The sequence below is a fragment of the Atta colombica genome, unplaced genomic scaffold (genome assembly GCF_001594045.1).
Source record: "Atta colombica isolate Treedump-2 unplaced genomic scaffold, Acol1.0 scaffold219, whole genome shotgun sequence".
Taxonomy (NCBI): Eukaryota; Metazoa; Arthropoda; class Insecta; order Hymenoptera; family Formicidae; genus Atta; species Atta colombica.
In genome coordinates this window covers 823311-836748 of record NW_017259315.1, presented here as the reverse complement: position 1 = coordinate 836748, position 13438 = coordinate 823311, and the positions used below count along the sequence as shown (strand labels likewise).

General features: G+C 30.2%; 2 protein-coding genes across 4 annotated transcripts in view; one reads left to right on the top strand and one right to left on the bottom strand.

The window, feature by feature from the left end:
- LOC108687860 (acidic fibroblast growth factor intracellular-binding protein) overlaps positions 1 to 13062 on the bottom strand; it is a 22420-nt gene extending 9358 nt beyond the window's left edge. Inside the window, exons 1-9 of one of the 3 annotated variants that reach the window (XM_018193870.1) lie at positions 12871 to 13043; positions 12583 to 12748; positions 12294 to 12495; positions 11039 to 11266; positions 10702 to 10929; positions 10364 to 10618; positions 10217 to 10278; positions 1443 to 1638; positions 1187 to 1349 (exon numbers count right to left, since the gene is read on the bottom strand). In XM_018193870.1, coding sequence (XP_018049359.1) covers positions 1187 to 1349; positions 1443 to 1638; positions 10217 to 10278; positions 10364 to 10618; positions 10702 to 10929; positions 11039 to 11266; positions 12294 to 12495; positions 12583 to 12748; positions 12871 to 12948 — 1578 coding nt within the window. In that variant the 5' untranslated portion in view covers positions 12949 to 13043. Of the gene's footprint in view, positions 1 to 1186; positions 1350 to 1442; positions 1639 to 10199; positions 10279 to 10363; positions 10619 to 10701; positions 10930 to 11038; positions 11267 to 12293; positions 12496 to 12582; positions 12797 to 12870 lie in introns of those variants that run through there. The other 2 variants (XM_018193868.1, XM_018193869.1) reach the window with 2 other exon arrangements.
- On the top strand, positions 5348 to 9006 carry LOC108687861 (pyruvate dehydrogenase E1 component subunit beta, mitochondrial). Its single transcript, XM_018193871.1, has 5 exons — positions 5348 to 5520; positions 5748 to 5810; positions 6047 to 6253; positions 6371 to 7001; positions 8306 to 9006. The coding sequence occupies exons 1-5, from the start codon at positions 5512 to 5514 to the stop codon at positions 8455 to 8457; spliced, it is 1062 nt and encodes a 353-aa protein (XP_018049360.1). The 5' UTR covers positions 5348 to 5511; the 3' UTR covers positions 8458 to 9006.
- Positions 13063 to 13438: the final 376 nt, after the last annotated feature.

Sequence of the window (13438 nt, the reverse complement as noted above, 5' to 3'; positions counted from 1 at the left end):
TATATATATATATATGTATATACATATATATATAAATACATAAAAAATGTTTACTTTTCCATTATACACATTTCCATTATAGAGAAAAGTTACATAATCGATATCCCGAAAATAAATCACTAAAATCATTGAAATTAATATGAAATCGTAGAAATGAGAAATAAAAATGATTAAAATATTGTTAAATATAGTTTAGTATAAATAATACTTTTAATACTAAACTATGAATTCTAAAGATAATTAATAAAAATTTATGAAGAGTAATTAAAAATAACAAAATATAATGTAAAAATATTTAACATTTTTATAGATTTATTCAGAAAAATTAAACATTGAATCATGCTGAAGTACTATTCGAATCCTAAAAATAGTTTTCCATTGCATTTAATTTTTATAATATTTGTAAAGTTATCAGCGATAATATCATAAAATTTTTATAAACACCATTGAGATAAAAGTTATGATCAATCCTTTAGTTGATGAATCCATCCACATCTAGCAAATGTAAAATATATATTATTCAATGAAAAAATTTCAATCAAAAAATATGTAATATTAGGTGTAGTAAAAAGAAATCCATTATTTTTGCATGAAATTGAATGGAAAAATAATGGATTTCTTTTTACTATACCTAATATTAAAACCATACTATATATTACAGCCTTTTTAAATTTACATATTTTTGTCAAATATTTGTTATGCGGCTTTCGCACAATTAAAGGTAATTTAAAAATAACTTAATTAACATATAATTAAAAACTAATTCGAATTGGCTCTTGAAATATTAACACAAATAAAAAAATAGAATAAAAAACGGGCACTTAAGAGCATTAATATGCAGTAATTGGTGCGAATATCATAAATACATTTCAATATTTCAATCGTATCTACTAATCTATTACATAAAATATTAAACTGAACGTTTCAGCTGTATTCAAGCCATCTTCAGTAGTCCCCAATAATAAATAATAATAGTAATAATTATCTATTATTACGTTACGAACATTAGATTGTGAACAATTTCTTAACGAAATAATTATAAGAAAGTGGATCAATTGATACAGATTTTAATATACGTTTCAGTAATATTTTGCTATTATTCATTTTAATTTCAGCAAAAAATTTCAGCAAAAAATCAGGAATATATTTAAAATACTTTAAATAATATAAGTTTTTATTAAGTTACCCTTTCAATGTCGGTTATTATATTGTCAAGAAGCCGGCTAGTTGTCTCGGGAATAAAACGAATTATTTGTACATATTTTTGAGCTTGTACACCTGCTTTATATGGCAATACACCAGACTGCTCGACGACATTTGGATTCTTTACTATTCCATCTTGACGAAATCTACAATTTTTAAAAATATAAATATCAATTATGCACTTTAGCAATCTCAAACCTTGAAATTTATTTAACGCTGTCATGAGAACCATTATTTACCTGTGCATAATTGCAACAGTTAAAGCTCGTAAATCCATATTCTGGTTTTCTATATTCTCGATTTTTTGGAGAATCGCAATTAATGTATTTAAAGTATGAGGCAATCTATTATTTTTCTCTAGAAGATATTTATTTTCATAACATTCTCGAAGTGTTGATGTAATACTTCGATATGTATTTTCTTGTGCGAAAACGCCTGAAATAATATGTATAACGAAAATTAAGCTGTATTGTTTACAAAATTATAAAATTACTCTTATTATACATCTTATTATGTATAATAATAAGTAATATAATATTTTAAATTATATTTATATATAACATATTTTAACTTTTAAATGACTGAACGCCCAATGGACATCATGTATTATCTGTGGTGTTTCATATAGATTTTTAGATAAATAGAATTGTAAGATAAGCATTAATCTTTTTTATAAAAAAGTTTCAAATATTACAGAAAATTAACAGAAGTCATTTTTTAGTTTAAACGCATTTAAACTCAATTTCAATCTGATTTGGTTATAACATCATTTTTAGCATCCAAATATCTAAAAAATTTTATCTTCAAAATAGCAAACGAATTTTTTGTAAACTAATTATCGAAACAATTTTTAATGTATTTAATAATAATAAATGTTTGAACTGTTACAGAAAAAAGATATGTATAAAATTATTTTTTTATATTTTTAATTTGCACAATTTAATTTTGAACAATTTTTATGTTCAATGATATTTGATGAGAAAAATTCTCATGATTCTTATATAGTATATATTTCATAATATATTTAATTTTTAATTTATGAAGTTATTAAAATAAAAAATACTTCAAATTTCTTCAGATTTTATAAGTTTTCTTTAGAAATTATAGAATGAAAAATGTTTTGGAATTTATACACATAAGAATTATGGGAACAACGTAGATTTTCTTAAGCAATCCATTTGGAAAATGTTCAGTATTTTATATAATTAGTAACAAAAGATCTAAAAAACTTTGAGGAATTATAAATTTTATATAAAAAGTTTACAAAAATTAATATGAAGAATTTTGGAAACTTTTTACTGCGAATATTAATATATACATATAACAAAATTAATTGTACATCTCATAAATTAAAATAATAAACTTCTTACTAAGAACAAATAGAATAATCCAGAAATATAATCGACCAATCATTTTGTTGCTGTAAAAGAACAAGAAATGTAGAATTGTTCACTGAATCGACACTTCGTATTTTAATTAATATGTATCATTGTATTGAGAAAAACGGTATTTAAACTTATTTGAAAATCGAAAACTTATTCGCGATTTATGTAAGATATGCTGTCCCTTCGATTTAACAAGATACTACACCACACCTATTTAGAGCATAGTAATATCTACCACCACTATCAAGAGATAAGATATGACATGTATGAGTAATCTACTCCCACTTGTAGAGATGATCCTTGTTAGAGAATATCACTCGATCGCTTGATTAATAATTTCATTAAATTACGAAATAGTATCATTAATCTCATGATATATATGTATTTTGCTATCACAAAATTGCATGTAAAATAAATTTTACAATTTTACATTATTACTTATCCATAGGAGCGTTATGTACTGCTGTTAAGCGATGGAATCAGATAAAAATTTTGTTTTTAAACAAAAGATGGTAACATAGATCACAATTAAACACATGTCGGGTTGACATTCCTTTCGGATGCATTATTTCTACTTGTAATATATATAGAAGCATTTAAGACGCGTATCACAGATCGCGCTTATCAGCGTTAAAGTAGAACGTAATCTTATTATATTTTCACACACATATGCACACTGTGATGATGTGTACGTGAATCATTGAAAAATATATGAATCAGGTAAAACATAAGCGCACGTCATACTGAATTCCGTAAGCGGCAATATCTTGTCATTGAGAAGAAGTTTTTCATACCTTTTTACTTATATTCTATGGTAAGAATTTAACAATTAAAATTGTACTTTACTATTTAAATAAGATTAGTGATTGACGGAGTATTCGATGAAAAAGATTTGTTATTTTCTTTGACGGGAATAAGTTCGAAAGAATCTTAACTACATTTACCAGTAGACGAACTTAAGAAACGTTACGCGAATAATAGAATGTTTTTGCAATACTGTGTATTCAGATACGATAAACGCTAATTTAGTGGAAAGTCGAAACTGCGCAATTTGATTTTCCACTAAATAACAAGAACTTTAACTGTACATCTGGATCTATGGTATTGCCCTAATAATATAACATGCAAAACTATAATCGTCTTCCCATGTTCGTACTGGATATTATTTGTAAAGTATTTGTATAAATTATTTGTAAAAAAATTACACTAAAAATCCATTCTTACGTAAAAATAAAAATAAGAGGAACAATTTCTAATGACCTTGATCTTGACAAATATTTATTTATATTTTGATCAGATTATGATCCTGAAGAAAATTCTTAATTCAAGAGGTTTTAGTTGATTAGACCTTGAGTATAAATGCGTCGGCGATACTGTAACATCCAAGTCGATCATCATAACTCGAAAAGTACTTAATAAAAAAATATTTTGTTATAATGTTTGAAGAACTCTTATAATAAGCTATTAGAATGCAAAATAGGGGTTTCTTCTATTTAAAAAATCGATGTGACCTTGACTTGACTTTGGCGATGCCAATAAAATATAAAATGTCTTGTAAAGTACTAATTTTTTGTATGTATACCTTTGCGGTATGTATACCTTAATATTTTTATATGCAGAATAATTAGAGGAATCATTGTGTAAAAAATCATATAATTCCATTTAAAAAAATGAAGGTAATCTTGAAATCTTCGAAGCATCTCCATCCATAGAAAAACTATTAGTAATATATTGTATCTTTCTTGATGTTATACTTCAATAAATATATTATGTTATATCTCTAAAAATAGTGGAAATATTCTAAGTGGACAGAATTACTGTTCCACTCTGTATATAACATACATGTTACATTACAGTTATATTGTTAAGTGGGAAATTAACATGTACGTTACATGTAACTTGGTGTTTGCTGAGTATGTAACAATGATCATTTCATCTTTGTTTAACATCTTTGTTAATAAACAACAAGGATATAATGATTCACTATGTCACATTAAAGAGAAATCTGACAGTGGACATCCGACCTTTTTTGGTGTACCGAGTTTCAGAGTAATATTTTTGTGATTCTTTTCTATACTATTACGTGAGTTAGATAAGGATAAACAACTTTGATTATTCGACCTTGTAATCTACGTAATAGCATGGAAGAGATTCACAAAAAATGTAGGCATTATCCTACGAGGTTTGATATATGGAAAAGGCAGGGATATTCACTCTCCAATTCCTCTCTGTATCACCTTTATTGTTGTAGCTTCCAATGAGACGCACTCGTTGCGTTTGAAACAGGAATTCAAATCTCAACTTTAGGTTTGTTCGTGTTGCTTGAAAAAAATTTTGAATTTAAAATGAGATAAATTTAAGCGTTGAAAGCGAAGATGCTGAGTGCAAAACGTCTAATAGATTTTCTGTCTCAATTACTTTGCGTTTATTAGATGCAATTGCGAGACGAAATACGTTTGCGCATCTATCATGCGATCGCCTAATTATCCAATAACTAGCTTCAACAATAGGTCTGTTCGCGTTGTTTGAAATCAAAACTTAAAAGGAGATAAATATGTATTTGAATGATGAAAAGAGAGAAAGGAAAGATGCTGGATGCAAAAAGTGCAAGCAAGATCTGTTTCACTCAGTTCGTATTATCAATCATCGCAAATATCGCATTTGCCGCTTCGGCTTTGAACGCTAGTTCGACACGCTGCTGTGGCACCTTTTCGAACCAGCGACTTCGTGCGTTTTATAATCGTTCTGCATATCCCGAGTAGTGCGCATCTTTGGCTCTTAACGTAATCTGCGTTTGGTTTTAGTATCGGACGAAGATTTTTCACGAACGTCTCCCAACTCATTCTTCCAGAAAGAGAAAGAGAAGAAAAATCGCTCTTAGAAAAATTCCCATCGCGAGAAACATTTCCGTCAACGACTTAACATGTTCATGGTAAAAAGATTTCGTGAATTCTAAAAAACGAGCGGTTGCAATCGATGTCCTATTCCACGTTTACTATAGCCTCTTTCATCTGTCCGCTTTGATTTCGTCTCGTTAATAGAACATCGTGAACACAGAATCGGGATGACTGCTGTAAGTGGAGTGGATCACATTGCGACCTGCTCGAAAAAAGAAGAGATTCGAATGTCTGGATTACTACGATGCTTCATTGTTTTCAGACCGCTGTAAGAACTGTCGTTCGCCGCTCGTTTTCCACATCTAAATGGGCAACAGCACAGCAGGTGATTTATTCCGTTTAAAATTAACAAAAAACAAAGAAACGGTTCTGTGGATGTCACAGAAACTCCGCGAACATTTCCACGTTTATCGATAATTCTTCCTTGCTCTCCCTTTGCCCTTCCCGATTCAACTTTTCTCTCGCGTACGATCATTCAAAGAAGTAGAAATCTGAAGGACATGAAAGGTCATTCACTTATATCTCGGTGTTCTTTCATAAAAATTCCTGTGAATTTGCTAGATGACCGTGCGAGATGCTTTGAACTCGGCCTTGGATGAGGAGATGGAAAGGGATGAAAAGGTATTTCTTCTCGGCGAAGAAGTAGCTCTCTATGATGGTGCGTACAAAGTTTCTCGGGGACTCTGGAAGAAGTATGGGGACAAACGTGTCATTGACACGCCGATCACAGAGGCTGGTTTCACAGGCATCGCGGTTGGAGCAGCTATGGTATGTGTGGAATAATTTTTATTGAGCTTTGTTATTGTAACAAGTTAATCTTTGTTTTATTTATTGCATTTTTATTAGTATATATTCCTCTATTTACACGTATATTTCATTTTCTAGGCCGGCCTGCGACCAGTCTGTGAATTCATGACGTTTAATTTTTCGATGCAAGCAATCGATCACATCATCAACTCTGCTGCCAAGACGTTCTACATGTCTGCAGGTAGAGTCAATGTGCCAATTGTATTTCGTGGTCCCAACGGTGCTGCCGCAGGTGTAGGAGCTCAACATTCGCAGTGTTTTGGTGCCTGGTATAGTCATTGTCCCGGTTTAAAAGTAGTGTCACCCTATAACAGCGAAGACGCCAAGGGTTTGCTTAAAGCAGCCATTCGAGATCCTGATCCAGTGGTGGTGCTCGAGAATGAAATATTGTATGGTGTACAGTATCCTATGTCTGATGAAGCTTTATCCAAGGACTTTGTTTTACCTATCGGCAAGGCCAAAATAGAACGAGCGGGCAATCATGTAACATTGGTAGCACACTCCAAAGCTGTCGAGGAGGCTCTGGAAGCGGCCAATGAACTTGCTGGAAAAGGAATCGAAGCCGAAGTGATTAATCTACGTTCTCTCAGACCGTTGGACATGGACACCATCATACAGTCTGTGATGAAGACGAAACACCTGTTGACAGTTGAACAGGGTTGGCCACAGTGCGGCATTGGAGCGGAAGTCAGTGCAAGAATCGCCGAGAGTATGTTTCGTTTAACCTATAATCTATAATTACTGTTCCATTCAACTAACAAGATGAAGATCCTTCTTAATTTTATTGATACCAACAATTATATAGTTTTTCAATGCGAAGAACATGTTTAATCTTCGATTGACTTTATGTTATGTTTTTTACCGTTTAGACATATTTTGTAAACATTGATAATGATTTGATCGTGATCAAAACGTTGTTGTTGTTAGCTGGCATGTTATTTCAAAATTAATTTATTAAGACTTTTACTTATCTCCAATTTTTATAGGCCAAAAAAAAATTTTTGGCTCGTAGCCTTTTGCCTTTAACTTGTTATAATCTATAATCTATTTTCTATTTTACACTTGTATTGAATTTATATTTTAAATCAACTTTAGATAGTTTAAATTAAGATAAAATATTACCCTGGTTTGGATAATATTTTTCGTAATAAGTTTTTTTTAGTGTTTTAAGATACTTATTAGTATAATTATTAAATTGATGATCAGTTTAATTTGTATAAGATCAGAAAAACAACACATTACAAATCAAATAAAGGTTAAGAGCTCAATTCAGTTATTTTAATAAAATGAATTTCATGTTAAACAAATGTTTAAACAAATGTTTGAACTTTTGCACGAAGTCATTAATAATGTTACAAACAACTAGTAATTAAAAGATACAAAAATTAAAGTCGCATACAACTCAGAAATTCAAAAATAATAAAATATCAAAGTCGAAATCCAAATTCAATTTAAATCAAGGAATTAACATTAATATAACTTAGGTTAGATTTTCCGTTGTATCACATTTAAATGCGCGAACTTTAGGCGGTATGATTCGATAACTTTAAGTGTTTATCATTCAAAAACAACTAAAACCTCGATATTTTGGTATTAGAATTTTTGTACCAAAATGATGTCAGAAATCTACCCTCAAACATTGTTACGGTCTTTATCGAATACTGTATAATTTGTTATTTCAGCTTTAGTTTATTTGCGTTTCAAATCTGGCACGCAGTTTATATAACTGAAAGATGTATTTAGAATTTATATATAAATATTATTAAACAAGAGAGAGAGATCTAGTTTTGATCATATTGGTTCTTTCTCAAGCTTTTTTTACTTATTTGAGTTATTCATGTAATAGTTTAAATTAACATATAATTTAAATTAAAATTAAGTTTTAAACGCATTGTATACATAAAAGATTAGTAAAGTGCAATTTCAAAGCTATATAATTTAAATTGGTTCTTATCGATTTTATTTTCATTTATTTATTCTCGACAGTGCGTAACAAAATTATTTTTTTTCCAGGTGAAGCCTTTTATCATCTTGACGCACCTGTCATTCGCATCACGGGAGTTGACACCCCTATGCCATATGTGAAATCGCTGGAGATTGCGGCCTTGCCACAGATCAAAGACATAGTGAACGCCGTTAACAAATTGTTAAGAGTCACACAGTAGTCAATTGTATATGAATACTTAGGTGAAATTATTATATTTTTACGATTTTCCTGACACGCCAATTTTCCTATTCCCATCTGCCACACCTCTACAGTACACAGTGTACCTCGTCCAATATTGTGTTGATATTATATAGAAGACTGGACATCTTATCATTGGATATCTCATCTGGGAGGATTCCGATAGCGCACATCGTTAATTGGCCAATTTAAAATATTTTCATTGGTAAAAAATTACTAGCGGATGTGAGTGGATGTATGCTTTCGCATATATGGGCACTAATGGGACCGTCCCCATTTTATAAGTTTTATTTGTAACAATTCTTTCTACAAGAAAGTATGTTTGGACATTTGGAGATGTACACTGATTATAATGTATAAATGAGGTTAAGCATGTGCTTCTTGAAACTAGCACGAAATATGTGCGATGTGTATTCTGTACATTGATATATGCGATATTAATAATGTTATTAGACAATGCGATAATAAATGTAAATATATATATAAGAAAGAATTAGTAAGAATAAGTCAAAATTTTAATATATAAATAGTGCTATTTTATTTGAAATATCCAATTGTTATCATCAACGAATGTGCAATAATTGAAACATTTAATTTATTTTATTAATATTCATATTGGATTTGAATAAATTGAAGTTAACTTTCAATTGAATATATGACGGCCACGTTCAGCAAAAATCGGCGTTTAGTAAGCACTTCGCGTAGATTGAATTACTCTTTGATCTAAAGGCGCGCGCGCGCGCGTGTGTGTGTGTGTGCGTGTATGTGCGCGTGGGTGTGTGTGTGTGTATACACATACGCACACATAATTCTAGCTCACAATAAGCGAAGAAACTTCCAACTATTGCAAAATAAACATTTTGCTGAATATGGCCAATTATAATACAAAAAGATATACCGAGCTACTGCCATATTTATACGAACTGCCTTTCACTTTGTAGAATTTCACATCGCGCACATTCAATTAAAAATAGCAATAATAAGAAAATGTTGACAGTGCAATATGCATTATTACATATGTATGTCTAACTGCACAATTATACGCAGCATATAAGATGCATAAATCTGTCTATCATTTATTACAGAAAATTAATAAATATTAGTAATACATAAATTATTAATCCTATTGTTTACTTATACCTTCTAAGTGTATATATCCTCGCGTCACGATTTTTAAGATACTTCCAATGAATTGACACAAAATATTCCCAACAAAAATTTGTTGATTTCTAATAAAGAATCAATTACATAAAAATTTCAAATTGTTCATTTTAATAAAAAAAATCGAAATCAAATTATATTTTTCTAAATCAAATTATATATTTTTCTTTCTATAGTTTATACATAAAAAGACAAATTCGATAGTATTATACATTTTGATTATTTGATCTCAAGATGTTTCAATTAATGTACTTATAACATAATCCATGAATCTGTCGTCAATACTTAAAGCATACCGATGAATTTATCTTTTTATGTATTACAAGAATGTGGAAAGAAAAATATATGGTTCCATTTTAAAAATATAATTTAAGTTCACTTTTTTTTATTAGAAAATGAACAAATTTGAAATTATTCTTAAGCAATTAATTCTTTATTAAAAACCATTTTTATTAGAAATATTTTGTTTTCAATTCATCGGAAGTATTTCAAAACTGGTGGATTTAAGGAACATCTTGTATATTATTAACATATATATATATTAATTTTTTTCATTGATAATTATGTATGATACATACGTAATAGACAACATGTCACTACAGTCATGTAACGTTCAAATGCATCTCTTAATTCGCCTTCTCTGTGATAAACATTGAATAATTAATATTTCTTAAAATTCCTAATATTTAAATCTTATTCATAATATTAATTATTACGAGTCCTACCTAAGTACATCCATGTCAAGAGCACATTGTGTATAGACGGCTAAGAAATTCCGTAGATCGGAATGTGTCCAATTGACTTGTCGCCAAGGTTCAATACATCTCTCCACCAATTCCAAAAAGAAAAATCTCAATTCTCGTGATCTATGCAAGTTGCATCCAATACAGAGAATCGCTCTCGAATACGAACGGAAGTTTATATCCAGTTCTTGATAAGATCGATCGAGAAGCATTGGTTTGAGCTTAAGGCATACTAAACTGGAATATATCAATATATACTGTTATTTTTGTAATTTTTATAACAAAGCATAATTTGTCATTTTATGTATGATATAATATACTGTTTGTGATGTTTATCATTTTCTAGAAGAATTCTGCATTCTGATAATTCCTGTAAGAATTCCCTGTCCAAGTCCGTATCAAAATATTCGGATCCGACACATCGATATGTCCACGACGACATCATACTATTAGCACAATGATATAGATCAGGAAACGTTAAAAACTGTAATTTTCTTTTATTCATTTCAAATCGCAGGCATGCTATAAACACCACTGCAGCGTATCGTCTGCAATTAAAAACAGTTTGGTTATATAAATGATGTTTATTATAATTGGATTGTGCATTCATAAACACACAAGCTACAGTTTCTAAAAGGAATTATATATGATACATACTTAGCAAGATCCTCAGAAAGTAAGAAATGTTGTTTGATATTGGTTGCAAGAGAGCCTGGCAAATCTTCGACAGTTTTAAATACCCTTTTCACATTGTCGTACTGTCTTCTACAGCTCTTCAACGTAATTCCTGTCTTTTCCGCTACCTCGTCCATATCCTTTCTACTTTTGGATGTTATCTTTTTTCCTAGTAACTCGCGTATAACGACATCATCAAATTCGTAATACCTGAAATAAGTAATTATTTATGTCAGCATCAGGAAATTATTAACACTTTGGAGTTGGTGTAAGTTTATTGGACCTATTCAATTATATTCCTACGAAGTTGATGGTAGGTCTATTGGACCAACTGTATTGTAATGACTGTTTGGCTAACAAAGATTTTAATGGATAAAATTAATTTAGCTTTCTTTGTGAAGTAGTTTTAAGATTAAAAAAAATACGTTATCATATTTAAAACTTATTTAGTTCTAAATTCTTACATTGATTTTTGTAACAATTGTCATTTCGTACAATACAATGTCAAACAGTTCAACTTTCTTTATATTACATCTATGAATTTTTAAACTATTTTTGTTAATATACTTAATATTCATTCTTTTTTATATTATTATATTTTAAATGTTATTTTGATTCCTTGAAATTAATAGAAATTAATTAATTTTTTTTAGTCAATATACACTACATGGAAATAAAATAAAATAGTAATATTTGTAGCTACAAAAATAAATAAAATATAAAGTTTCATTGTAGTTTGTATTATATTTCTATACTGAAGAAGATTCCAATCCAAGAATCAAAACATTTTATTTTAACTTCATTTGACAAGTACATTCCAATTAAATGCAAATTGTATTATTAGGAATATATAATTTATGTGCCAATATTTGCGGAAATATAGGCTTTTTTCTATTAAATTAAATGAATCTCTTGGATCTCCAGTGTCAGTAACAAATTGTTACAAATTTTGGCATCGGTTTTAAAGAGTTAATAATCCCACAATCTAACATACATAAGAATTTACAGCGATCATTCTTATTTCTGTGCTGATAAAAGTTAGAAAGTAGCTGAAACATACATTATTTAATAATTTAATGTTAACATTGTTAGAAACATCAATGGTTTAAAATTAAATATTTTGCACTGCTTACAGTATCGGTTTCCACTAGTCCTAATTTCTTTTATCAATTATTTTTCATATTTTGAGTTATAATTCGATAATTTGATTAGAAGGTTGCATTACGCATATTCTTACATTTCTATGAGCATTTGACTGGTCTGTGGTTCGATTTGAAAGGCTAGCTGCTCACTGGCGAGTTTCGTAGGAGTGTGAAGCAGTTTCTCGAGCAAAGCATAGGTACGATAGTGATCGAGGATGTCAGATGCAACCAGTTCGATTGGCGCATTGGTCTGCTGACAAATTCCTCGTTGATGTAAAATGTTAACTGCGTCACTAGCTAGAAAAAAGCATCCATTAGACTTAAAGATTCAAATAATTTTTCGTGCAGATAAAATCAATGGAGGCTGTTATTTCCTCCACTCACAAGTATGTCCGTCGACCCACAGCTGATAGATCTCGGGATCAACCAACGTGTAATTGCTAATAAACACGTCCACTTCGGACAGCATATTGAGGTTATGTTTGCGTTGTTTCGTTATGCAATCGATGACAAATGCAAGATCATCCCGAAAATCACGCTTATATTGTTTCTTAACGAGAAAGTTAACTTAAAATAGGGATTATTGTCACGTTTTTATCTTAAAAATAAGAGAATTTGGTAATTATTTAGATAAGCTTCCTGCAGCTCAAAAATCAACGAAATTAAGCTTACTTGGCACATCTTTGCATAAAACAAAGAAATCTGGCAGAGAAAAGCTTTACTCTGCCTCGCGTCTGAGATGTTAATCATTAAAATTCACTACTATTTAGGTTAGGAAATCTGTCAGCCACGAAATCCTCAACACTGCGATGCGACAAGTAGTCTATTTTTTGTTCCTGCACTAGATTGAACTAGCACTCTCTTTCTCACTTTCAACAAATAATAAATATATACCTATCTTATTTCAAGTTCCAAAAGTGTACACTACAGTTCAGCTACAGAAAACAGACCTAAGGACAAGCTGCGATCACAACACAACAGACACATTTAAGCTGGACAAAGCAGATAGATTGCTCACCGAGCGATTGATTGTGATTGGTTGGATCTATAAGGAACAACCAATCGTGTTTATTTGTTTGGGCAGATTAACCGCTTTATCGACTTGAACGCGTTCATTTTCAATAAGCGCGAGCTGGATCTGTCGTAGGTTCCGCATTTAATTTTTTAATAAATTTTACTAAGTAAAGGAGTGAGTGTCGAGCCATTTCTACATCCATATCAGGCACGAGACTGAATTTTT

What these genes read in the sequence shown, in the direction of transcription:
- LOC108687861 (XM_018193871.1), top strand. An exon ending in AATGGGCAACAGCACAGCAG is followed by an intron (nt 5,811 to 6,046) that starts GTGATTTATTCC and finishes TGAATTTGCTAG; the next exon opens with ATGACCGTGCGAGATGCTTT. An exon ending in CAGTGCAAGAATCGCCGAGA is followed by an intron (nt 7,002 to 8,305) that starts GTATGTTTCGTT and finishes TTTTTTTTCCAG; the next exon opens with GTGAAGCCTTTTATCATCTT.